The sequence below is a fragment of the Anser brachyrhynchus genome (assembly GCF_964034855.1).
Source record: "Anser brachyrhynchus genome assembly, chromosome: 5".
NCBI lineage: Eukaryota > Metazoa > Chordata > Aves > Anseriformes > Anatidae > Anser > Anser brachyrhynchus.
The window spans coordinates 21,824,464-21,849,697 of NC_137699.1; the positions used below are offsets into that span (position 1 = coordinate 21,824,464).

At 39.1% G+C, this 25,234-nt stretch overlaps 1 protein-coding gene across 8 annotated transcripts in view; it reads right to left on the reverse strand.

Moving 5' to 3' along the window:
• NUBPL (NUBP iron-sulfur cluster assembly factor, mitochondrial) overlaps positions 1-25,234 on the reverse strand; it is a 92,250-nt gene that overhangs the window by 49,000 nt on the left and 18,016 nt on the right. For 3 of the 8 annotated variants that reach the window (XM_080592766.1, XM_080592767.1, XM_080592770.1), the window contains exons 4-5: positions 24,975-25,065; positions 11,001-11,152 (exon numbers count right to left, since the gene is read on the reverse strand). In XM_080592766.1, coding sequence (XP_080448892.1) covers positions 11,001-11,152; positions 24,975-25,065 — 243 coding nt within the window. Of the gene's footprint in view, positions 1-11,000; positions 11,153-11,178; positions 11,219-24,691; positions 24,735-24,974; positions 25,066-25,234 lie in introns of those variants that run through there. The other 5 variants (XM_080592765.1, XM_080592768.1, XM_080592769.1 and 2 more) reach the window with 4 other exon arrangements.

The following is a 25,234-nucleotide window of genomic DNA, read 5'->3' on the forward strand; positions in this document are numbered from 1 at the left end:
ACCACTCCTGGAGGTCTTCAAAAAACATGTAGATGTAGAGCTTGGTAACATGGTTTAATGGTGGACCTGGCAGTGCTAGGTTAAAGGCTGGACTAGATGATCTTAGAGGTCTTTTCCAACCTAAATAATTCTATGATTATACAATTTTAAATGTCAACCAGAAGTCCATTTGGGGTCCATTAGTTATACATACCTTTGTGAGCGAGAAGCATGTCTTACAGGACCAATCTAGCAGGCGTGCTCAAAATGCACCTGTCAGTGATAACACTGAATCCAACATAAAGCTGAGCACTCACAGCCATTTTAAAATGAACACACATGCCAGAAGCCTGTGGTTCTGCTGCTGTAACTGTGGCTTTTGATATCGTAATCAGCTACGTGAGAGAACCCATACATGAAGTGGAAGATATGAGTTTCATTTTCTCAAGCAGGTGTCATTTCAGCCAGTGTATACAAGGAATGCAGGAGTCACAGAAGCAAACATAACCCTCTATATAAACTTGGTAGCTGAAGAATTCACCTGGAAGGCTGAAACATCAGACTAACTGAATTTCCTGCATAGCACTGGCCATGCTGCTAGTTTTGGTCCCAGGAATTGTGCATCCCTGTTTGTAGAGCAACTGGTATAGCAGAAGGTTTTGACTGCTCTATGTGGTTTCATGGCACCCTCTTGGGAAATGAGAAATACAGGTTTAAATGTAAAACTGAGAAAGAAACTGAACTCACAGCTCTCTTGTCCTGGCTGAATGGTTTCCTTCCCACACTATTATTCTCAACACAGAATAAGCCTGTCAAGTTAAACCAAGAGAAAGGTCTTGGCACCTAACAGAAGATACTCAGTTTTGGCTCTAAATCTCAGCTCGACAGAGCTGTCTAATCCAGGCTACAATTACGTGCTGAAATCCAGGAGAGACACAAAGTGAGACACATCCCATAGGCTTTTCCTAATAGCATTCCTGCTCGGCAATTTCAGGATTGTTCATTTCCAGCCCGTGACCCTACAAATTTGACTTGCACCATTAAATTTCACTTACTCTACATCAAGCTCTAAACTTCAGCACTTTAAAGATACTGTACCTATTTTACTGAGGCAGTGGAAAAAAGTCTGAAGTAACCTCTCAGCAACTCTGGGAGGGACAAATGATATATTTCCAAAATCCCAGGAATGCAGTGGACCCAGCTTTCTTCTGGGCTTTGACTTTCCAACTCCATTCTGGCAGTACCTTTTAGGTACTGCAACATTCAGCACAGCAATACCCATGTCCCCCTTTTCATTTGAACTACGGCCAGAAAAAAAGAACAGACTCCCTTATCACTGAAAAGAAAGTGACAGAGTGGCAATAGCTACCTACAACACTCAGTATTTTGAGAAGTCTCACATTAACTATGGAAACTTTGAGAAAGCATTATTTGTTTTCTTTTCTTTTTCCCAGTTCTTCTACCACCAGTACTCCTGTTTAGCAAACACTTGAGAACATCCTTAAATCGCCACCTCTTTCCTCACAGAACAAAGCTGGATGCCGTTTTAGGCACAACGTTCTGAACTTGCCTGCAGACAGATGATGCCAACTCTTAAACCTTACAACAGTTTCTTTTAAAGCTGAAGGAATTACATATATATATATATATATATATATACACACACACATCAGCTCTAGCCCTAAGGAGGCCATTTTGAAAAACCATGAGCTCTCTGCCGTTTCTTCCTGTCTAGTCAAACCCAGAAACACAGTTGCGCGTTTTGCATTTGTTTTATTTTATGCAAAGGAGGGCAGACACATGCATACCTGTGTAATCTGTGCTGGAGATGAGACTACTGGAAGCAGAGCAAAGAAAACACTCTCACAGCCTGTTCCCACAGCAGCAGTAGCTGCACAGTCATAACCATGACAGCTGAGGAACCAGGCCAAGAAATGTTTGCTGTAAATACATTCTCACTCAGTTCTTAGGCTTTTTTTTTTTAATCCTCAAAGACAGTTAAAATACATTTACTGCAAATGCTTCCAGTTCAGCACTATGTTGCTGGCTAATGTTTTTGTTTTCTTCTGGCTTTTCTAACACTTCTTTTTATGATTGTCAATTCCTTTCACAGACTATAATCCCTTTTCATATCAACTGCTAAGGCAAGCCAATAAAGCAACAGGGATCTGTATAGATCCTACTTCCTTCATTAAGGGAAGAAAAGCAACAAAACAGGTTTTGTAGCTTCAGCTGGAACAAAAGAATCAAGCCTATATTCCTTCAATCACACCTTTCCCAAAACATGCAGGAACACTGGAGGCAAAGGGATATGGCACGGGGTGGCAGCAGGAATGCTCCGGCTGTGAGGAACTGGGAGGGCAGGGGGTGGCAGGAGAGGCTTTCTGCTGTCTTCCACGGCTTGGACTGCGGGACACCCCTCAATCTGTGCTTAGCTTTTCATCTCCAGGAAGTATAACCACTGCCCTTGCAATACATACATATTGACTGGGACTGGTTTAGGCAGTTCTCTCTGAACAGACAGGGCCCTTCAAGACCACCATTAATATTTTAGCAAATTAGCAATGACTGCACAAAGAATACTTGTAACGGGCTTTTCTAAACATCAACGCCACAAACTAAAGCTCATAGAAATCAGTTTCAAACCCACTGGTTTCAGTGGGCTTTGGATGAGAAAATGTTAGGTTATTTGTCCTTCAGTCGCAGCAAAATGAAAGCAACAAAAATCAGGATAGGCTTCCCTGCCTCCCCAAACTCCTTTATAAGGTATGAGAGGGCATCTTATCCTACCCTCAAAAGAGGTTCCTTACATTTGGTGATAAGGCACACACCTCTTGACCTTCCCTGCTTTTAAATGAAAGCTCATGAAAGGTTTAAGGAAAAATCTCACACGCATTCGGTTACTGCCTGTTGCCTGCCAGCTGCAGATACAGGCCAACTACGTGCAGCCTTAGGAGCGTATGGAAGCAGACCTTACTGCAAAGTTTGGCCACCACTACCACTGAGTTTTGCTCCCTTTTTCAAAGTATCTCAATGGCAGATCTTGACCGTTCTAAATAAAACAAACACATTGTATCAATGATCCTCTATATAATGATGAAGTGTCTGCATCTCTTTGTTACTGTACTTTGGATCACAAAAACAGAAAAGCATCCCAACTGCCTAAGATGCAACTGCTCTTCATGCTCTGAAGAACAGTGCTATCTCAACTTCCCCCCCCTCAAAACGACAAAATAACAGCCTCTGGCCTGGCCTAACAATCTCTGTGCTCACCTCAGGCTAAGGTAACTCAAAATAGAAAATAAAAACAGAACACAGTTTTTAAAAAATTGTTGAAATGCTGGCAACATTATTTTTTTTTACATGTAGAGACACCTGGTGAGACTACCATATTTGAAAATTATGCAGTGCAGAATATAAACACATCTTAGTAGCTCATAATATAAACACAGCTTTGTTTACCTCTCTGAAACATAAACTGTAAATATCCTGCTACAGACTATATGCTTCAGTTTCTCAATTACTTGCAGACCGGATAAATGAATATTTCAAAACAATTCAGTGTTGAAATTAGTAAAAATTTTCAACTGCAAAATGTTGCAGAAACAAAATACAGAGAAAAAAATTAATTGTCTGCCTTTAGCATACACAGTTCATGTACATCTATTCTGTCGATAAAGACAAGCATACAGACTGTTAAATGTATATTAGAAGGCAAAAATATGATTAATACTGATCACTATTCAACCTCCTGATCACCTCTGCTACAATTCCCCACCGCAGCACCTCACCCTTTTCCTGTCTCTACAATCAACCGCCATAATGCAAGTTAAATGTCTTCAAGGGAAATCTCTTGATGGAGTGCCCTTCCAAAACCAAAGAGTGTTAAAAACCACAATCCAAAAATATCTTTTTGCTTCTTGCTTTACTGCAGTGCTTTTTTTTTTCCCCTCCAGTTGCTCTTTACATTTACAATAAGAATAATTTTCATCATTGACTCACCACTACTATTCTGGGGATCCTTTCAATTCATTTGAAATATAGCTGCAAAAAATCAGAGCCATCAACTTGTTATTGTTGCCTTTCTCCTGACCCAAGACGTGTCATTCTCTGCTGAATCCCTCTCACTGTTCCCTCTCATCCACCCATACACTCCCACTAATTTTATCCCGAAAAGACATTTTTTCCCCACCACGCTACTAATAATTTCAACCTACAGCAAGCCCCCAGTGATATTTGCCATATAAGTGATGAAACGTTTTTTCCTAGTTCATATTTAGAATGCTCATTCAAGACAAAGATTATTTGGGTTGGAATATTTTGTCTCTGCCTATGGGGATCTGATGTAGCACCTGTCAAGTGGCCAAATGGCTTTAAGTGCTACTGTGGAAAATATGCTCTCATTCATTATATCGAAACTTGCTCATTTGACTGAAAGACTTAATTATATATTCATTTGAGCAAGACGCAAGATGTCTTGCAAGCACGTCTGTCTAGCTTTGTGATTAGGACACTCACACAAGAGAGACACCTGCATTTCATTTTAGGTTTTGATCACTGGCTAGAGCATTCAGTCTTCTCTTTGAAAGGCATAACCTTCTTCTCTCTGAGCTGCAAATAAATTATATATACTGCTAGTCATATAAGCAGCAGGATGCCTATTTTAGAATTAATCACAGATTCACAGAACAATTTAGGTTGGAATGGACCTCAAGATGTTTTCTGGATCATCCTTCTGCACAGAGCAGGACCAACTGGGAGCAGGTTGCTCAGAACCTCGTCCAACTGAGTTCTGATTATCTTCCAAAAGAGAGAATCTGTAATCTCTCTGGGAAAACTTCACTGTGCACATACAGGAAGCATCTACCTCCATCTTCTCTGTATGTATCCGTTAGGTAGCTGAAGACAACAGTTCAGATGTCCCATTAACCTTTTCAAAATCAAGTAAACCCAGTGTTCACGGTATCTCTTATTACGTGCTTCAGACCCCTTACCACTTTGATGGCTCTTTGCAGAAGATGCAAGTAAGGTAGCATGTACAATCAGGTGTTAAGCAATTGTGCATATACCTGCAAAATACATTAAGCATTAGAACATTATGCTAAAAAAAAGTTCCAGATACACAATGTATATACACACACACGCAATGCTATAAAAATACTACCACCATTACTTCTGTTAAGTGCTGATTTCAAACTAGCTCTGCTCTTAGTAGAGAAGAACTTCAAAAGGAAAGTGGCACACAAAACCTCCACCTCCAGCCAGAACGTACAACTATAACCACCACATAAACTGAGTTAAAGTTTTTTTTAAAGGACAAGACTGAATCTTAAAACTACAGCTCTAATCTGCTTTACGTTAAAGAAATCATTTTGGTAATTTCCTTTGCTGAATTTATGTTCTTTCAACACATATTTGTAGGGGATAAAGTCTGTCCATGCTTCAGAGTGCAAGACCCCATTTCCTTTTGTTCATGTGCACGTGCTCTGCATTCGGAGGTTTGTATCATTTGCTTTCTGCTAGTTTCTCTGTATTCTTTCCATTCCAATTATATCCCTTTCAGTGAAAGTTCATTTAATTTTCTTTCAATATGTACCTTTTATAAAACAAAGGCACTAAACCGTTGCTAAAAGGAGCAAGGAAGAAATGGAGATTAGATAAACGTAGAATTGAGCCACTCCAGAGAACTTCGTTGTCTTTCTAGGAAAAATGTGTTCATCCTTCTCAGGTACAACTAAGGAACCTTTACAGCTCACAACACGTTCAGCAGTTCTGAGGGTTAATTTTTAACTATACTATACCAAGGAGGCTGCCAATGCACAAGATGTTCTTGCTGCTCTAAAGGAGCAGGATAAGGAAGAAATACAGGAGTCTTGCCAGGTAAGATCTGGCTAGTCTGCAAAAACATAGGTTAAAATGTCATGTCAGGGTAAGAAATCCTGTTAAGGATGTTAATAAACCAGAGATCCCTGCTTTGAAAAGAGAGCAGCTTCTCTGGGCTAGTTCCAAGTGGACTAACTGAACTGGTTGCACTTAACAGAATTGCTCACATCTATAATCTCTATTGTGTAGGCAATGCTTGCTTCTCATAGTGACACAATTTTATTGATAAATATAGAATAACACTACACGCTGAAATATGCGCTTTATACTCGTAGTCCACCCTGTGCTTGTATTTCAACCTGATGAACTCTGTTATTCCACATCTGTTAAGATGTAAGCAACCAACATGTGCTATCTTCTACATTAAAAGTTTTATACTCTAAACAAAAAATCCCCTTCACTTGTATTACTGCTATGACTACAGTAACAAATTGGTGGTCAACTGCAATGCCACTTCCCTTCTGCCAGCCTTTTGGCAAAACAATTGCCACAATATATTCTAGGATGTAGAGCAACCAACCTTGCTGAGCCTAGATTAGTACAGGGTCATGTCTACACTCTTCTCTTTGCTCCTTTGCTGCTGAACTGTAAGATGTTCTCAGACCGTGTTATGGTTTTAGTTGGGTTAGAGTTAACTGTATTTGTAGAGACTTGTATGATGCTGGGTTTGGAATTTTTGATGAAAATAGTGGTGATAACACACCAGTGTTTTAGCTGTTGCAGAGCAGTGCTTACACAAAGCCAAGGACTTTTCTGCTCCTTGTGCTGCCCTGCCAGCAAGGAGGCTGGGGGCACACCAGAGGCTCGGAGGGGACACAGCCAAGACAGCTGACGAGAGCGACCAAAGGGATGTCCCATACCATGGGGCATCATGATCAGCAATAACAGCTGGGGGAAAGGAGGAAGAAAGGCGGACATTCAGAGTGATGACATTAATCTTCCCAAGCAATCGTTGTGTGATGAGCCCTGCTTTCCTGGAAGTGGCTGAACACCTGCATGCCAACAGGAGGCAATGAATGCATTCCTTGTTTTGCCTTGCTTGCACGCATGGCTTTTGCCTTACCTAGTGAGCTGTCATTATCTCAGCGCGTGAGTTCTCGCACCTTTACCTTTCCAGTTCTCTCCACCTCACCTGGGGAGAGCGAACAAGAGACAGTGTGGTACTTGGCTGCCTACTGGATTAAACCACAACAGGCAGAAGTGGAAATAGTGCTAGAAAACTTACAGCACAGGATCTCTAATACAGTGGTAATGACCACATAAAATCCTTGTTGCAGTAGCAGTTTAAACCAGACTACAAGTTTTGCTTGCCTTCCCCTACCCTCCCACCCCTTTTTCTCATCGGTGCTCTTCCAAGACTCTCAGCTGTCTACTTGACACTTACTTCAGAGCTTCTCAGCAACATCACTGTTCAGGCACAGATTTTAGGTAGCTTTCATAAAAAAAAAAAAATTAAAAAAAATCAGAATCTTTACTATATTTAGCCTAAAGTTAACCAGGACTCATTTCCACAGCAAATACACCAAGACAATGCATTTTGAGGAACTCTTAATCTGAACCATAGCACTAGATCAGGAAACACAGAGTAAAGAGTGAGCACTGAATGGGACTATATATAAGAGGACGCAGCTTCCAAAGTGTATGTTAAGTGGAAAGCAAATAGGAAAAGCGCAGTGGCACACATGACAATGGAGAACTATCAAAACTTCTCTGCACAGGCTTTAATGTTATCTTCACAGAAAAGATTTCAGAACTACCCTTTCAAAATTTCAAGTAAACCAAAAAATACTCCGTTCTACCTCACCTACAGGCTAGCAAAATTCAAAGGAAGTGTTAACAAAGGTGGATGAGTTTTTATATGAAAACAAGCGTTGCTGGGAAATGAGTAGACTTAAAAAGTCTGGATAAGAGGAATTATCATCCTGCAACATAAACTGGCCTACGGTACATCTAATTATGTTAACAAAAGTAATTTCTCAGCCACAACTAGACCTCAGATCACATGGCCCATGACAACTGGCCACAATTTCAAGGCATGTAAACTAGAGATGTTTAACTGAAAGAGTTACAAGCATGTTTGTATGTTCTATGAATATCAAATATTCCATTACTGCTTGCAGTTCACAAGAACTAACAGTTTTTCTGAGTAGACACATGTCAAAAGGGGAGCTTGGATCCAAACCTGGTGGATTGTTTTTTTTTGGGGGGGGGGGGGGGGGGGGGGGGTGCAGCACTGAAAAGCCATTCATCCACCAAGAATAAGAGGAAGAAAACTACACCTGTATTACAAAAAGTGATGTTTGCAAAGCTCTTCCAATACTTAAGTCGGACATCCTACCTGCACGAGGTGCACAAGGAACCACAGAGTGTATATATTTAACAAAATGCATTTTCCAGGCAAAGAATTCCAGAGATTTGATAAACTGCAAGAGTAAAAGAAGCATTTAAATACTAATTAAAGGCACAGACCGATGAAGAGTTAACAAGTTAACGAGTCAACAAGTCTCCGTTAATAAGTTTGGATACTAGACCTTCCAGTGCTGTACTGGAGTATCTGAAGCATGATCAACTCTGAAAAACTGGTTCTTTTGTATGGAAAGAAAAAAACTTATTTACAGAGCAAATACAAAACCTCTTAAAACAACACACACAAAAAAGCCACCATGACCTAACAGTAAACACCATTATGAAATACTACCAGTATTTTTCGTGTGAAAGCCTGGGAACTTCTGACACAATCAGTTCCATCAGGTGTTTTCTACCTGGGTGACTTAATTATTTTAAGAACTTAATATTTTATCAGCTTCTCTAATGTAAGGAGCTTTTGTGCATTCAAAGTTATAGACTATAAATCTAGATTAGGGAGCTAATTTAGATAGTTTACATGTAGCTATAGAGGTAAAGCAGCTATTTCTTAAGAACATTGCTTAAGAAAGTTAAATACAAGCAGAAGCATTTTATTCTTGCAAGCAATTGGTAACAGCCAACCAACCAGAACAGATAAAGAGAAAAGAGGAAACAGCTTCAAAAGACCCAAGAGATCACAAAACCATTTTCAACACAAAGAGAATGATATTTATCACATGCTGTAGTCCTCTCTCGTTCAGTTGTCCTAGGCTCTAACACTAGTTACTAGTCAATCTCAAGCATGGGTTAGCTGTGTCAGAAGGGAGATATTACAATTTTTAAAACCAAAGCAGCATGTGTAACTCTGAATAATTTGTCAGTCGTTTTCTGAAGACCACCTGTGCATTTGAAAGAACCCGCTGGTTCTTCCTGTTGGCTATGAGTTTTTCCTCTTGGGAGAAGACATAAACGATTCTTTCCAGCGCAGATTTAAGCAAACCCTGATTATCAAACAGAGGCAAAAATGCTTCAGGAGAGAAGAAATGTAGCTATTAGGCCTTCCTCTTTCAGAAGGTAGGTTCCATTGTCAGTGAAATCACTGATGCCCTGAGCATTAATGGCCTCTGCCTTGTTCCCGTTGCAGTCGGGCAGCACGTAACTGCTTCACTGGCTGCTAGGGAGCAGTGAGCTCATTACACAGCACCATCAACACTCTCCACGAGGAAGCTGGCACACGCTTCCCATCTGGGGATACCACCGACTGAAGTAGTAGCACTGCAGTGCCTGCCAAAAGGCTCCAGTCTCCCAGGGCTGAGTATGTGAATGCAGCAGGTGCTAACTTCAGCTCTGTCTTTGAGGTTTTAGGCTCTAGTCTTTGTCAGCCTGGCCAACGCAATGAGACACACGAAGAAGGCAGAACAGCCTTCCACAGCTATTGGCATGGATACCTCTTATTTTTAAATGTCAAGTCTAGACAAAGAGGTTCTCCCTTAAATTTTGGCACACACGTGTCCTTTCTGACTAGAGCAGCATTTGCTGCTATTCTGAAGTCTGTTAGAAACAGAAGAATTCAGTAAAACTGGGAACAGGCTGGGGGAAAAAAAAAGAAACAAAAAAACAAATACACCTCCTTCTCAGTCATTAAGGGAGCATAAGGTTTGGAAGTATTTACAGAACACATTAAAAAACAAAACCTAGTGATCCCCAAGCTGTATACATCAGATCTCTGGAATAGATGTCAGCCATGAACAATGTGGGTCACTTCCAAGTTTAAACAGGGAACCTTAATGCACTTAATGCATTTTTTCAGCTGTTTGTCCCATTAGCACTTCACAGATCTACTCACACTAAAAAGGAAAAAACGATCTGTCAAGAAATAAAGAAGCCACCCTGCTTCCATATGCCAGGGGTTTTATTAACCAACGAATTATCTGCATTACACAGAGATAGTATCTAATGATTTTCATGTACCTGTCAAATGCCATCCAAGAATTCTTAGTGCTGGTGAATAAACAAGCACATACGGGAATGCAGCTGTAGGTAAGCACAGAAACCTATACATTCAAATTGTTAGACATTTGCAAAATATTATTTAAAAATACACAAAAATGCATTAAAATGGGGTGATCCACTCATCAAATGCATGGAACAATGACTATGTGAAGAGAATACGTTAAGTACAGTAAATTTCAACTTTTCCTTTTACCTAGAGAGAAAATTAAATTCTCTTATTCTCAGAATGGTCATAAGGTGACTGAACATAAGTGGAAGTCATGCATGACCATACGTTGTAATAAATACTTGAAATGCACAGGAAGTACAATTAAAAAAAAAATACCCCAGAAGATTTTTTCTGATTTTCCTTACAAACACCAGTTCCAAAAGGCCAGAAAATTGCAAATCAAAAGACCAGTGACAACACCGCATGAGTTCTGTACCACCAATCTTATTAGTTCATTTGAGATAACCTCGGGGGATTATTGTTTCAAATGCATATTGCTTGCAGTTTGCCTGCTATGGAATTTTCATTAAGTAAGCAAGGCTGCAAATGGCAGTTAGGTCCATGACTCTTGTCAAGTGTCCGCAAGAAGATTTGTGCCATTTGGTTCTCCGGTGAAAACTTTTCTATTAAGTTACTGACACTGAGAAAATAAATCCTTAGTGCAGAAAACATGTTTCAGAAGTCTGACAGCAATACAAGTCCATATAAAAGACCAAGACACAGAAACGCTCACCGCTAATTTGAAACGATGTTATGGATACTCACGTATCAGTTAAATGTAAATCCTTACCTGTCTCAACAACTTCTCAACAGCTGACATGACCATGAGTCCTCTCCACACAACTGGGGCGGTCTCATCTATCAAGAAGCCCATGGACATGCTGAAACAATACAGCACAAGCTTAACTTTCCAGCACGATACCAAGTACATCTGTAAAGAAACTTAATTTGAATTGAAACATGCTCACCATGCGATTCCATAGTTCTTAAGGGGCCTCATTAGATTTTCTAAAACAAAAGCAAACAAGTTTTTTTTTGGAAGAGTGTTTTTATTTGTTTTGTTTTTTGAAGAAGAAATAAGCTTCGACAAATGTTTCCTTCTAAGAGCAGTTTTCCCTCTCTCCCAGCAGTATTTGTCTATTTCCCCCCTCTCATACCTTAAGTATACATATGTGTATGCCTTTGTCTATTCTACCTGAGACCCTAGCTCCACTTTTTCTTAGTTTGCAACATTTAACTGGTACCATTGAGGTCTTGCCAGAATAACAGTGCATTTGCCCATATTATCGCTTTGTGCTGCAGAAACCTAGACTTCATCAGCTTATTCAAAATCCCCCTGCTACAAGGCATAGATAACCTATTTGGCAGCCTTCTACTTTGGCAATACTTGGTTAACTGCTAAGTCATTTTTATCAAAACAAAAACAAAGTCCTAAAATGCTCTGAGATATTATTTATTTATTAACTGTGCTACTAATTAATCTTACAAATCAGAGGACCGTTCCCTTCAAAACACCACGTTTCAGGGAATTCCTCTTTGTATTGTCTGCTTTGAACCCCAGGTGAGAGGTACAAAATAAAGCCACCGGTATATGCTGGTAACAGCTCTAGGTAAGAAGTCCTAGAGGAAGTCTGCAGGGCTTAGAAACATTTCTGTAGGAACAATATATGTTTATTTGGACATTACAAAGGCTTGCCATGCTCCATATTCCTATGCTTTCCCATGTCGAGAAGAGAAGTGGAGAAATATTGCAGTTGTTCTGCTGGCAAGGTGGTAAGGCAGCAGAAAGTAAACAAAAAGATAACATGAGTGCATACAGAGCAAAATCTCCAAAAGCCAAAACCTCCTCTTTCTTTATACTATCTGCCATCTCAATTCCCACCTTAACTCAAAATGGCACACGTGCTCAAACACACAGAAGAACAAAAGGAATGTTATTTGAGCCTATCCAGTTTATTTTAAGAGCATGTACAGGCAGGAACTAGCAGAAAACTGCAAGAACAGTAAGCCATAAAAAATATATTACAATACATATTTTGACAGAATTCTTTGATGCATCTGAAGTAAATATATATATAGCAAAATAAAAACAATGGGAATAAAATGTTGTGCATTCAAAGCTGAACTCCAAATTCAGACAAAGTAACACCCGGGAGCACTCAAATTAAACAGCTAAAACATACCAATGAAAGCTTTCAAGCAATGAAAAGTAAACAGGCATTCAAGCCATGTAATTCCACAGAAATATGGTAAAAAATAAATTAGATAAGGTTTTTGTATTCACAGTATTTTGGTTTTCAAATTAGAAAGACAGAAACAGAAACTAAACAAATCACTTGCATGACTACTGCGCTGTTACTCAAGAAGAGGAGGGCTTGGACCGATTCACTGAGCTAGCTCAACACGCTTGTGTAGTTCTGTTCAGTTTTCAGTCAGGGCTGAGTTTTGGTGGCATTATACTGTCTAACCATATTCCTAGTACTCAGGCTTACTTCTTCCCCCTGCAGCAAGATTGCTTAGCTATGAAGATGTTGATGACATTTGAACTTGAGCCTAGAGCCCCCTCTAGGCACTGCCTTGGTGTCCTTGTAAACATACATACTGCCACAAGTTACAATCCTGTTAACAGTCTCGAGAAAAAAGATAGCTTTCATATTTACCTATAAAAAGGTTTAAAAAAGCATCAACAACAGCATATATCATTGCAGCATCAAGGTCTGCTTCATCTTTACCATGAATTAGGAACAATTACAAAAAAAAAGGGGGGGGAAGCCGATTCTTGACTGCTCAGTATGTGAGGATGAGGAACTGGAGGATAAGAAGAAAGGAAAAGATGCAGAACATCTGAAAACATAAGAAAGTTCACCAAAATATCATGCAACTTCTCAGTTCAATCCAGGTGCTTTAAAATATGTCAGTCAAATATCTGAGACTAAATCTCAGATCCACTACCTGCACAGACAGTTTCTGCTGTACAGAGCCCAGGTACGACATACTAGTCTCATGCAACAGACACACCTTCATGAACATCCCTCTCCTTCTCCTCAGACGGTAACAGGAGAATTGCTATGGGTACACAAACACTGATCTACGGAGTAAGAAAAGGAATCTCTGTTGCTAAAAACGCAGGCATTGTTTACTTCTCAACAGCAGAGTTTCATTTTTATCCAAACTGGATCTTATTTCCTTGGTTAACACCAAGGACTATAAACTGCTCAGAGGAGCAAAACTTAATCAAGTTTACACATTGCGTAAGAACAATTCCCAACCTGCTGTATATTCTGCCTATAACATCCTGCATATTCTCAAAGTAATACAAAATACCGCAAAGCACCGCACTGCCTGCCTACTGCTAAAAAGACTTCTTAAGACAATCTGAAACCTAAAGTGGGCTTCAGTGGGCTCTCGTAATCACCCTTGTCTCATCAAAAGCAACAGGCATTCTTCCTCCTTCACCCTGGGTCTCATGAAGATTTTCTAAAGCATAACATGTAAAGAAGATTAAACTAAATGAGTTCTCAGTAACATCTCTATTTCCTATTTCTTTCAGAGTACAGTTAACACTTCCTTCTGTTATCAGATGAGATGCCTACTATACAGCTTCAGAAAACCAAGAGAAAACACAATAAATCTCATTTCTTAAAATTGTAACAGACACAGCCATACTATGCCATCTATGCTAAGAGATCAGTTTCCTTGTTTGCAAACTAAGTAAGCTCGATGGCCTTAAATTAAAGGGTTCTGTGTTTTTGGTGAATGTGCAAAACCAGATCAATAAGATCAACAGAGCACCAACAAACTACCAATAAAATGCCTTTTCTGGCAGAGCACTGGAAAAGGCAAACGTGTGCAAACTCATTAGAGCAGTTTAGCAGATGGCTGATTAAAAGTGTTCTAGGACTGGTCTGAGGACTGGGTTGTTACTCCCTTGGGGAAGAATGAGGCTGAATGATGTTGAAGTCATTAGGATGGATCTTCTGCATTTCATAATAGGTATGCTTTTGGGTGTGAAATATTTTTTTTTCCAAATGCCAAGCCATGCAGATCACCCTAAGAAACTGAGTTCTTTTTCTCTAGAAAGCCTGACATAGCTGTTTGATGGTAGCCATAGGTTAGCACAGCACAAAGTACATAGCTATGAGGCCTATAGGCAGGGACATTTCAACTCTTGGTTTTGTTTCAAGTCTGCTGACTGAAGCACTAGAGCAAGCAAAAGGTTCATTTCAGTCTCATCTCATCAGGTAAGTAAAGACCATTATTCCAGAAGGTTGTGATGTTACACTATGCCTCATTAAGAGGCATCACACTGCTTAAGAAAAATAAAGGCAGCTTATTACATGGATGTTATTTCTGTAACATCCATGTAGGGAGGTATTATCTCATTTTACAGATGAGAGAATCAAGACACAGATTGTGAAACTGTGCTACAGATTATTCAAGAATCCTGCAGATTTGGAGACCTGTACTATATCCTTCCCAAAGGCTGCACAGAGCCATGGTTCCACTTATCTCCAACGTTAGAAAGTATGTAATGACAACTGATAAACATTCAGTTTTATTGCTGAAGTTACATATTTTCCCTTGAAACTGAAAGAATTAAAATAAAAACAGATAACCTAGGCATAATCAGTATACAACAGAAAAAAGTAGGAAGAAAAATCACACTATATCTTGTCTGTAATACCTGAGTCTCTGAATGGCATTTTAACATCACACATTTAAGCATTAGAACAGCAGCTTTAAAAGTATATTTAAAAGTATATTTCTAAATAGCTCATAACTTTAAGTATTCCTTCATCTTCCATTGTATTTTATTAAAACAAAAAACTATGCAGCAACTCCTCGGCATACTGTTATTGCGATTTCAGCAAGCTGGTACTTCTTCACAGTGCACACCGAAGCTAAAGGTTCTGCTGCTGTTTGTACAGCTCAACAGTAGCTGAGATTTTCATGACAAATTGCCATTTTTACTCCTCCTCACATCTCAGCCATGTCTCACTGCCTCAAACACAGAAGATGTATGGCACGACAAAGCACTTTGCCACCACGCTAGTCAGAGAATGAATAAGACAGTGCAGAATACGCTGTGGATTCCAGTACATTAAACAAAATCATCTGAGACAAACTCAATTAATGTGCCATACATATAGACAAGCTGAAACAGATTTTCAGCATGGTCACTTGTAAAATCTCAACAACTTTTTGCATCATCTGGTTTTCAATTGTGTACAATTTCATGCTGCAGTGGCTACGGAATATTCTATCAATCTAAGTTAGGGCTCCAACTTACACAGAACTTTCTGTTAATCAGAACAAACGGTAATTTTTGTATGGCTGTTGCTATGCAGAAGTATAAGGAAGTTATTTGCAGTCCAGTTTGACAGCCAGCTCTCAAGATCAACAGCCTCTAATGGGAGGATCCAGGTTCCATTCGAGGACTGGAAGGCTCCAGACAACGCAGGGTTGAACAGAGATTTCCAACAACCAAAAAAAAAAAAGAAAAAGTAGGTAATCTTAATAGGTTTATAGAAAATTATCATCTTTAAATTGTGGAAAAAGTAGACATGGGACAGGAAAGGAAACAGACTAACAAAATGGTGGGCTTCACTAGTGTCAATACAGATGTCTCGCCACCACTCCAGATGCCTTTGGGAGCTGAGATGCTTTCACTTGGGTGCAGAGGCTTTCACTGAGGACACAGGTAAGCCATACTTTCTGAAGGGGTAGCTTGACATCCCAGCATGTTTAAAACAGTGCAAGTTTCCTGTGCAAAGGCAACTTAATTCCACCCACAGAATGGTGATGTGAAAGGAAAGAAAGGCAGAGGGGAGGGGGGGGCAAGAAGCGCGGAGGCCTGCAGCCGGGCCCGAGCATCACACAAGAGAGCAGCCACCAGGCCGCCTCAGAAACGGCGGGCCACTGTCACCACAAGGTTGGTCAGAGTCCCAGGTTGTAAAATCCCAAGCACCGTTTTAGCTGCTTATGCCAAAAGCCCAGAATATTCTATGGCAAGTGACAGTCTAATTGAGACTTCAAGTTTGATTTCACACTGCTACAAATTTATTTGAAGGATTGCCTCAAAGGCACTGCAATTTGTATTTTAAGCTCGAAGGAGGAAGGCTGCGATTTCCCATTACGCCCTGTGCTAACAGTGTTATCTAGCCATGAAGGCATCACAAATGCTTAAACCAAAGTAAACCACCACAGAGACTCAAAGAACATTATTCACTACTGGCAACACAATTCAAGTTTAAGAAATAAATGCATGAAGAAACGTGGCTTTTCCAAAAGATTTGCTTCTCATATTTAGTCAGCCTCCCGATCCCATTAGGTTTTCATTACTTTTTCCCTTCCAGCAGACTGCAGAGGCAACAGGGCTCTGTGAGAGGCTTTTCATTACTGAAGCAGGTTTGCAGCTGTGACATCAGTCCTACCCAAAAGCAAAAGGTCTAATTGCTTGCTGGAAGATTATACATCAAAAGTGCGCCTGGCAAAAGCAAAGAGCACAGGGATTTACTCACATCCTTGTTACATTTTTAAGCATCATTGGCTTGTTAGGTTTGGAATGAAAGCACAGGACTAGTTTTAAGTGTTTATCAGGCAAGTTATGTGAAGCACGGCCTTGCTTCGGATGCTCCTGTGAGAGGAGGATTGCCCAAGTCAGTCATGTAACACAGGACAATAGTAACTCCAGACACAACACGGAGTACCACGAACCCACGAGGCAGACATTCCCCACGCACTCCCTTCAGTTCAAGACCTAACTTCCAAAAAACCCTGCAGTTAACCAGGGGCTTCCACTGCTTTCCAAGAAAAAACATGGAACTCAATATATCTGAGTCTGTTCAGCCTTTTTAGGTTATATACTGTAATCAAGACAAAAAAAAGAAAGCGTCAATGAAAATAAAAGAAGTAAACTGTTCAAATGATTATATATAATTTCAGTAACTGTTGAAGCCGCTGGATGCTAATGACAGATGAAAACTACAGTAAACTTGTTAACTCTCCATTTAAGGCAAACAAACAAACAAGTGTTCTTTGTGTATTAAATATTCCCCTTTGCGTTTCTCATGAATCGCCTCCATACATCCTTTTGTGATTTTATTCCTATTTCACCAGTTGTAAAATGAAGCTCAGGATTCTGTACAAGACTATGACTATCAACTAAAGCAAGGGAAAGAGATGTTAGCTTTTAAACTTTTATTGTCACTTTTAGCCTCTTGTCACTATAGGCAAAGGATTAAAATAGATTTTTTCTATTTTTGATGTATTCAGTTTTATTCTTTCTCCTGAATAAGCACTCAGTTATACTGTGGAGAAGGTGGAGGAAAGATGGAAAATACAGCAAGAATACCACAGAGATAAAGCATGAAAGTGAAATTGCTAGATGAAAATACTGAGAAAGTTCAGAATTAGTTACAGTTCTTTAATTACACTTCAAGCAGATAAGAGGGATGGAAACATTTATTCCTCTGAAATAAGCAAACAGGTAAATGTGTTCAGTGTACAAAAAGGAAAATGAATTTTTTTTGTTTACATACATACAATTAAATGCATGTTTATCATTTTACTACAATAAAACCATTTTACAACTTGGTTCCAATTTATATAAAAGTTGAACCTGATGAACCATTTACATCTTGAATAGTAAACCTTGTAATATTGTGCTAGTCATAATCCATATCAAAACATTTATAATTACCACATGACAGGATTTACAATATGAAGAGTAATATAGTCTGCTTTCAAGTACCTGACATCTTGACATGTATTTGCTTCTAGTTGTGTTTCAGTAATTTGTCGCAATAGCATTTAGTAAAATTTGATTTGCCCCTTATCCAAAAGGGCTGCTCTCAGTAAAAATTTTACTTACTACGTACTACGTTTCCCACCTTATCATCTTACTTTTTTTTGGAATTTTAAGTACAAATTGTTCAACAATGAAAAATAAAATCTTAATAAGTTAACTACATTAATTGTTTTTTCTTGTTTTTTAAACAGCAGCTAACAAATATGTGCTTATAAACAATCCCTTGCAGGGTTGGTGTCATCTCAAACTACACAGGCAGTCTTGAGTCTTTCAAGACTATAAATCTAACACAATATGGTATGATTACTATCTAGATATGTGATTTCAAAATACCTAGTGAAACCAGATAGAATTTTAAGAGAAAGCTAGTTTTTTTGCCAAACATATAAACCACTTAAAAGATACAAGAAAAAAATTTAAAAATAGAGATTCAAAAGCAATAGATGTCTTCATTGTAGTTAAAACAGTCCTTTTTCCATACTCATCCCCAACATACTTTTAATTCCTTTTCACTCCTTGATCAGATTGCCATTACACTCCTTATCCACTTCCTTTCCCCCAAGTAAAGGTCACCATTTCGTTTTCCACAAGCGACATCAAAAATTTCCAAATCAATCAAGTTCAAGGTTAATTGTTACAGGTTTGAGGGCAATAGTCAAGATCCAGAATAAATAATTTAACACTTAAATATTCTTCTCATTTTCAACTACCTCATGACATATGAAAGAGCCTCCAAAACAGAAATACAATAATTACAACATTCTGAATTACTATTTTGTCTTCAAGACTCTTTGAAACAGATTTTCAAAGTGTCTGTGTACCTATAATGCCAGCGGTTTCAGCTGGAGTTTTTGGAACTTACCAGTCCCTAATAGAAAACAAGAACAACAACAACAAAAAGTGTCCTAGAAGCCAAAAACATAACCAGGTACTTGGGCAGTGAGCCACTGCAGAACTGCTTGGGATGATCCTAAGAAAGCCCATTTCCTGTGAACACATCTTTCTTTTGTTTTTATTTAAAATTATTTTAGTTATTGTAGGCTGCAATACTTGTACAGCATTGCTATGTTTTCTCACTTTTTTGTTTTCACTGTAACAGCTACTTGAATTTGGCTCTCAAACAAAAAGAGATTTTTTACTATGCTTTTTTTTTTTTTTTAACCATTTTTACCATTTTTGCATAACATAGACAGTCTATTCTCAATACATGCTTACCTAAGAATATCAGATGGCTTTTGGGGATAATAAGAAAAGACATTGACCTCAAACCAGTCTTCTCACCAGTGCATGGATTTTCAATCAGCAATGCCACTGACTGCAGCTGACCCTCTTCTATAATGAAATCAACACAAACAGTTTTTGCAGCCCAGACATGTCTGCTTAGTCTTCAACTAAATATCATGAATAAGGATGGTGCAAATAGCAAATGCTTCAGGGAGCTAAAGGAGAGCAAGTTAAAAGGGCAGACTAGGCTTGCCAGCCTAAGGACAACAAACAGGTGCAAGAATCAGAGAGGATGTGTAGTTTGTCTACTGAAGTGAAAAATAAGATTAAAAAAAATAGGGATGTTGAATGTACTTTGAAAAAAAACAGTCCCATTCTAACAAAGTCCCCTGATAAACCCAAAGAGGGTCTGGCCCTGACTTGAGATCTGCAAAAACAGAACTGCATGGCTTCGTGGCCCAACGAAGCTGAAGGTGTGACTGCTCTCCTTCAGCCACCTACATAAACCGTGGCAAGACAGCACCACAAGTAAAACACGAGCTTTCAATTCAGTCTACTTTCAACATAGAATCAATAATGCAAAACATTAAACAATGTACTATTTAAAAATAACTTGTTCACAAATCAAGAGGCAATAGCAATAACAAAATGCCTTTTTTGAGACAATCAAATTTAGTTTTTATTTGAATTAATCATGACGAGGTTGCACTGGTAAAGCATAAAGACAACTAGTGCATAAAACAACCAGTGGTGGTGAACACAAGTTCTATCTTTAAAATTAATCTCTCACATATAACTGGGAAACTTCATGGTTACCTGAACAACTACACTATCAATGTAACATTATCTACCTAGGAAAAATAACCCAAAAATGGATCCCCAGATCCCTTGATAAGACTATTTCATGTAGACATCTTTAAACAGCATCTACAGAGCGTATTTTAAATCATCAATTTCTGTTAGAGATTCTACTATTAAACTGAAGAGCAGTAGATACGTAAATGTATCCCAGGGAAAAAAAATGCGAATATCTGTTCCTGATTTTAGAACTTTATCAGTAATTGCATTGCTGTAGCTCCTGTAATATTATTAGCTTCAGTAGGGCTGCGACACACCCACTACTTTCATTCTCTCAGGAATTACTTCTCAATTCCAAAGTTTGAAAACAGATGTCTACTAGTGATCTTTTCAATATACTACTTAACTAAGAAATAAAAAGGACACTGAAAGCATCACAGAATGGCAACCAAGCTTTGAAGTATTAAAAGAGCACTCAACTGCCATAAATAAAAAAGTCCACCAAAATCTTCATTATCATTTAAGTGAAGAAATGTTATATTTATCCAGCAAAAGGGTAACATCCTTGCAGCTGTATGAAAGCTTTTACTTTCTGCCAAGTAGTTTAAATGGTAGAGTAAAAAAAGAAAACAACTTTCTCAGCCCACTAAGCCAGAAAACAGCTTTTAAGTACACTATTTGGGGAAAAAGTAGAAGTAATGCTCTCATTACTTGTGTTAGAAATATTGATCTGTGTATATATTGTAGCTGATGTTAGTATTTATTCCATAGTTAGATAATCCTCCATTGGCTAATTAAATTCAGTCATCACCTTATTAACCAGGATTTCCCTGACCATTTAGTAAAAGTAATTTGAATGATATCCTATTAAGTGCTAGCAAACTTTCTCCAGTGTACTCAAGTCTGCAAGATTAAGGTAATGGAGTACCTTCCATTTATACAGACTCTCTCCTCACTGGGAACTCCTAACTCATTTTGAACTGAATTCATCACCCTCTCTGTCAATGATCACCTGGAGCACACAGAGCTCTGCCTAGGGATGGATGAGGAGCCAACTGAGAGCTTATGGGTCAGGATGAAATAGAGGGCAGGGACGTGACAGGAGGAGCCTGCTACAGGACACTTGACCAGGAAGCCCAAGTGGATGAGACCCTCCATAGGCAGACAGGAGAGCCTCATGTTAACAAGCCCTGTTCCTCATGGAGGACTTCAACCACCCCGATATCCACTGAAGGGACGGTGCAACAAGGCATAGGCAAGCCAGGAGGTTCCTGGAATGCACTCCTAACATCTTGGTCGGTGACACGGGCAGTGGGATCGAGCGCACCCTCAGCAAGTTTGCCAATGACACCAAGATGTGTAGTGCAGTCAACACGCTGGAGGGAAGGGATGCCGTCCAGAGGGACGTGGTCAGACTTGAGAGGTGGGCCTGTGCGAACCTCATGAGGTTCAACAAGGTCAAGTTCATGGTCCTGCATCTGGGCCAGGATAATCCCAAGCACAAGTACAGGCTGAGCAGAGCATGGATTGAGAGCAGCCCTGAGGAGAAGGACCTGGGCGTGTTGCTGGATGAGAAGCTCAACGTGAGCTGGCAACGTGTGCTTGCAGACCAGAAAGCCAACCGTATCCTGGGCTGCATCAAAAGACACATGGCCAGCAGGGTAAGGGAAGGGATTCTCCCCCTCTGCTCTTGTGAGGCCCCACCTGGAGTACTGAGTTCAGCTCTGGGACCCACCACATAACAAGGACATGGACCTGTTGTAATGAACCCAGAGGAGGGCCACGAAGAAGATCAAGGGGCTGGAGCACCTCTCTAGCGAAGACTGGCAGAGGGAGTTGGGGTTGTTCAGCCTGGAGAAGGCTCCAGGGAGACTTTACAGCAGCCTTCCAGTGCCTAAAGGGGGCCTGCAGGAAAGCTGGGGAGGGACTTCTTGTTAGGGAGTATAATGGTAGAACAAGGGGTAATGGCTTTAAACTAGAAGACGGTAGATTTAGATTATATATAGGAAGAAATTCTTTAGGGTGGTGAGGCACTGGAACAGGTTGCCCAAAGAAGCTGCGGATGCCCCATCCCTGGAAGTGTTCAAGGCCAGGCTGGATGGGGCTTGGAGCAATATGGTCTGGGGGGTGGTGTCCCTGCCCATGGCAGGGGGTTGGAACTGGATGAACTTGGATAAACTCCAGATTTAAACTATAATGCGACTATAATATTCTTTATTCAAATGCAATAATTGCTACAGATTTATTCTGTATGGTGACAAGCATCCCTGATCCCTTTTGGACTGCTACATGTGAGGGGAAAAATAAATAGAAATCTGAGTGCAAGAGTGATCAGAACCTCCTAGAATTACTGCAGAGATTCAGTAACAAAGAACACTGCTACTCATCATTTTCACATCCAGACCTCGTGTTGTGGACAGAAAGAGTCTTTAAACACAATTGTTGACTGCCATGCTACTAAAATGTTTTTAATTGACTTACTGATAACGTTAACATTGCTAATACAAATCTTTAATGCGTAGAACTGTTTTCCCTCATAGTCTACAAAACAAGAACTGTTCAGAGTTTTATTCTTGAAAATAAAGATAATTATCTAATAAGAAATTGGAAAATAAAGCCAAATTTCATCAAAAGTCATATAATATATACATATAGATAGAAAAGTATGTACGTGCACACAGCCATACAACTGATCCTTTTTTTGCAAGCATATCTTATCATTGCTACTCACTAGAATAAAGAAATCCTTGAAGTTTACAATTAAAGTTTCCTATGCCTTCCAGTATCCTATTTTCACAACCAAATCATCTTAATGTCAGCACTGTCATCGTTGCTACTCCACAGCTTCATCAACTCCAGAGTTAAACTACACTGAAAAGTAAACAGAAATCCTGAAATAGAAATTCTACCCCTTTACCATTCATACTGAATTGTTACATCATTTTCTCAGTAGACTTGTGTTATATGTCACGCTTTTGAAATACGCTAATCCATTTTCTGTCGCTTAAAAATGATGCATGTTCGTAAATCCTGGTATTATTTCCTCGTACATTCCATATAGAAGCAGAAAGAATGTATGTTTGCAATCAAAATGTGTTTACAGGCCAACAGAAGCAATTTCAATTCAGGGAAATTCTCCAATTTCTGTTACACTGAATGCTGTGTTTTTCATAGCCCACAAAACATGCCAAGACAAAAGCTTACAGTTAATTTTCAACTGTATCCTCGAAGTATCTGCAGACACCAAAGTTTATATATCACAACATTGATCCGTCCTAATACCTAAATGAATATACTTTAAGTCCTTACATTCTGAGCAAATTTAATGTTATGACCCCATGAAATAGACTGGGCAACTTCCTCTTTATTTGGGGCTCATGATATAGATTTAAATTGAGTATGAGTTAATAAAAATACATGGCAAGATTTGTAAGAATTTCAAAGCTATCTGACCATTTTCTAGCAGTGAGGAAAAAAGATGGAGAAGCAACCTTTTACATGATCATCATTGGAAAGGAAAAAGTCAGTAACATCTGTTAATATATAATCTACATCATATAAAAAGGAAAACAAGAGATACGGAGGACATTGCAACATAGCCCCTTGTGCTCATATCGCATAATGCATTTCAAATGCAGAATTCATGGCAAACACATATATATATATATGTGTGTGTGTGTGTATTTCACAGGAGAACAAAGCCTATATGACACACTCTCAGCAGGGCCTGAATTACAGGAGAATGCAAGAATATTTCAATTTGTATTAGGAAGTCAAACTGTACTGATGATACATGAAACGGTTCAGTTATTTATCACACAGTGGAGTTAGCCTTTACTTGGTTCTATTTGTTGGGCTTCTGATTTAGTTTTTGAAGGTAATCTCTTCCCCTCTGTGAAAGTATCTAAATGATTTCTATATTTGTAAGCCAGGTACTTAAAAGTACTCAAATGGACAGTCACTTGTACAAGCACACATCTTCTTGTCCACCTGCAGTGTATCTGTATATAGAAATACATTACTACTTCTTTCACCAGACTAAAGGGCAGAAACATAAGGAGACAGACAGTAATCTTAAATTTACTGCATCTGAATTTTTCAGAAGAGCAAAACAAAGCACTAAAATCCCATCATCTCAGAGGTTAGTAGGATAAAGCTGTTCTTCAATTCCACTCCCATTTGGCCAAAGTCGAAGTTATGTTTCTGAAAGGTGAACAGACTTGATGCAGCCTTTCTACTTTACATCTTCCTTACTTCTCTCTAGACTCTTCTGCCTGAATTGGCTTTTCCTCAGACCAGAATCCTTCCCAACAGAAGGAAAATCAGTAATTCTGTCTACTGTCTTGACTTTCTGGTAGTCACTATGACTGTTTTTCTAAACTCACAACTTCAGATAAAAAAAAGAATGAAGTAGCCCGGAGTATTCGACTGGACAGAGAGAGACCAAAGGCAACCATTTCAATGACATTTTCAAAAGTCATTACGGTACTAACTACTGTAATGGTCTCTCTCTTGTTTCCTAGTGTCCCCCCCCCCCGCCTACTGTTCCAACATAACAAAACAAAACCAAAATATGTTCTACAATGGGATCAAAATCCCACTGCCTGCAAGTCTAAACCTACTGACAACATCCTTTCTTCCCTGGTTACCTTTTCCAGTCTTTTCAGTAATAATCCACGAAAACCTCAAAGCCTGTGGACCAACATGAACAAAGATCACAAGAATGCTCTTATCTGTACAAACTAAATACATTTGAAATATATTTCAAATACAATGAAATACAATACATTTGAAAGAAATCTCACTAACAAAAATTTAAAAAAAATGTACATTTTCATCTTTTGTTTGCACCCCTTCTGTGCCATGCCAAGGAAGCACATCTATGCTCATTCCTGAACAAGAAAGCAACAAGAAAAAAAAAATCACACTTACTTGGTGTTAATTCTGGGTTTCCTTTAAGGTTCATCATCTTTGGAATTGAAGGCCCGTATATATCTGCATCAAGCAAACCAACTTCTTTTGTCTGTATAAGGCCCAAAGACAAAGTATTTGTCAAAATGTCTGTCTTCCTTTATAAACAAAACCTTAAAACTGCCCACAGAAATAAAAACACGATCTTGACTTCAGACATAAGTTATCACCATTTCCTTTCTGTCTAATTTGCAATTGATGCATGAAAGATAACGTCTCTA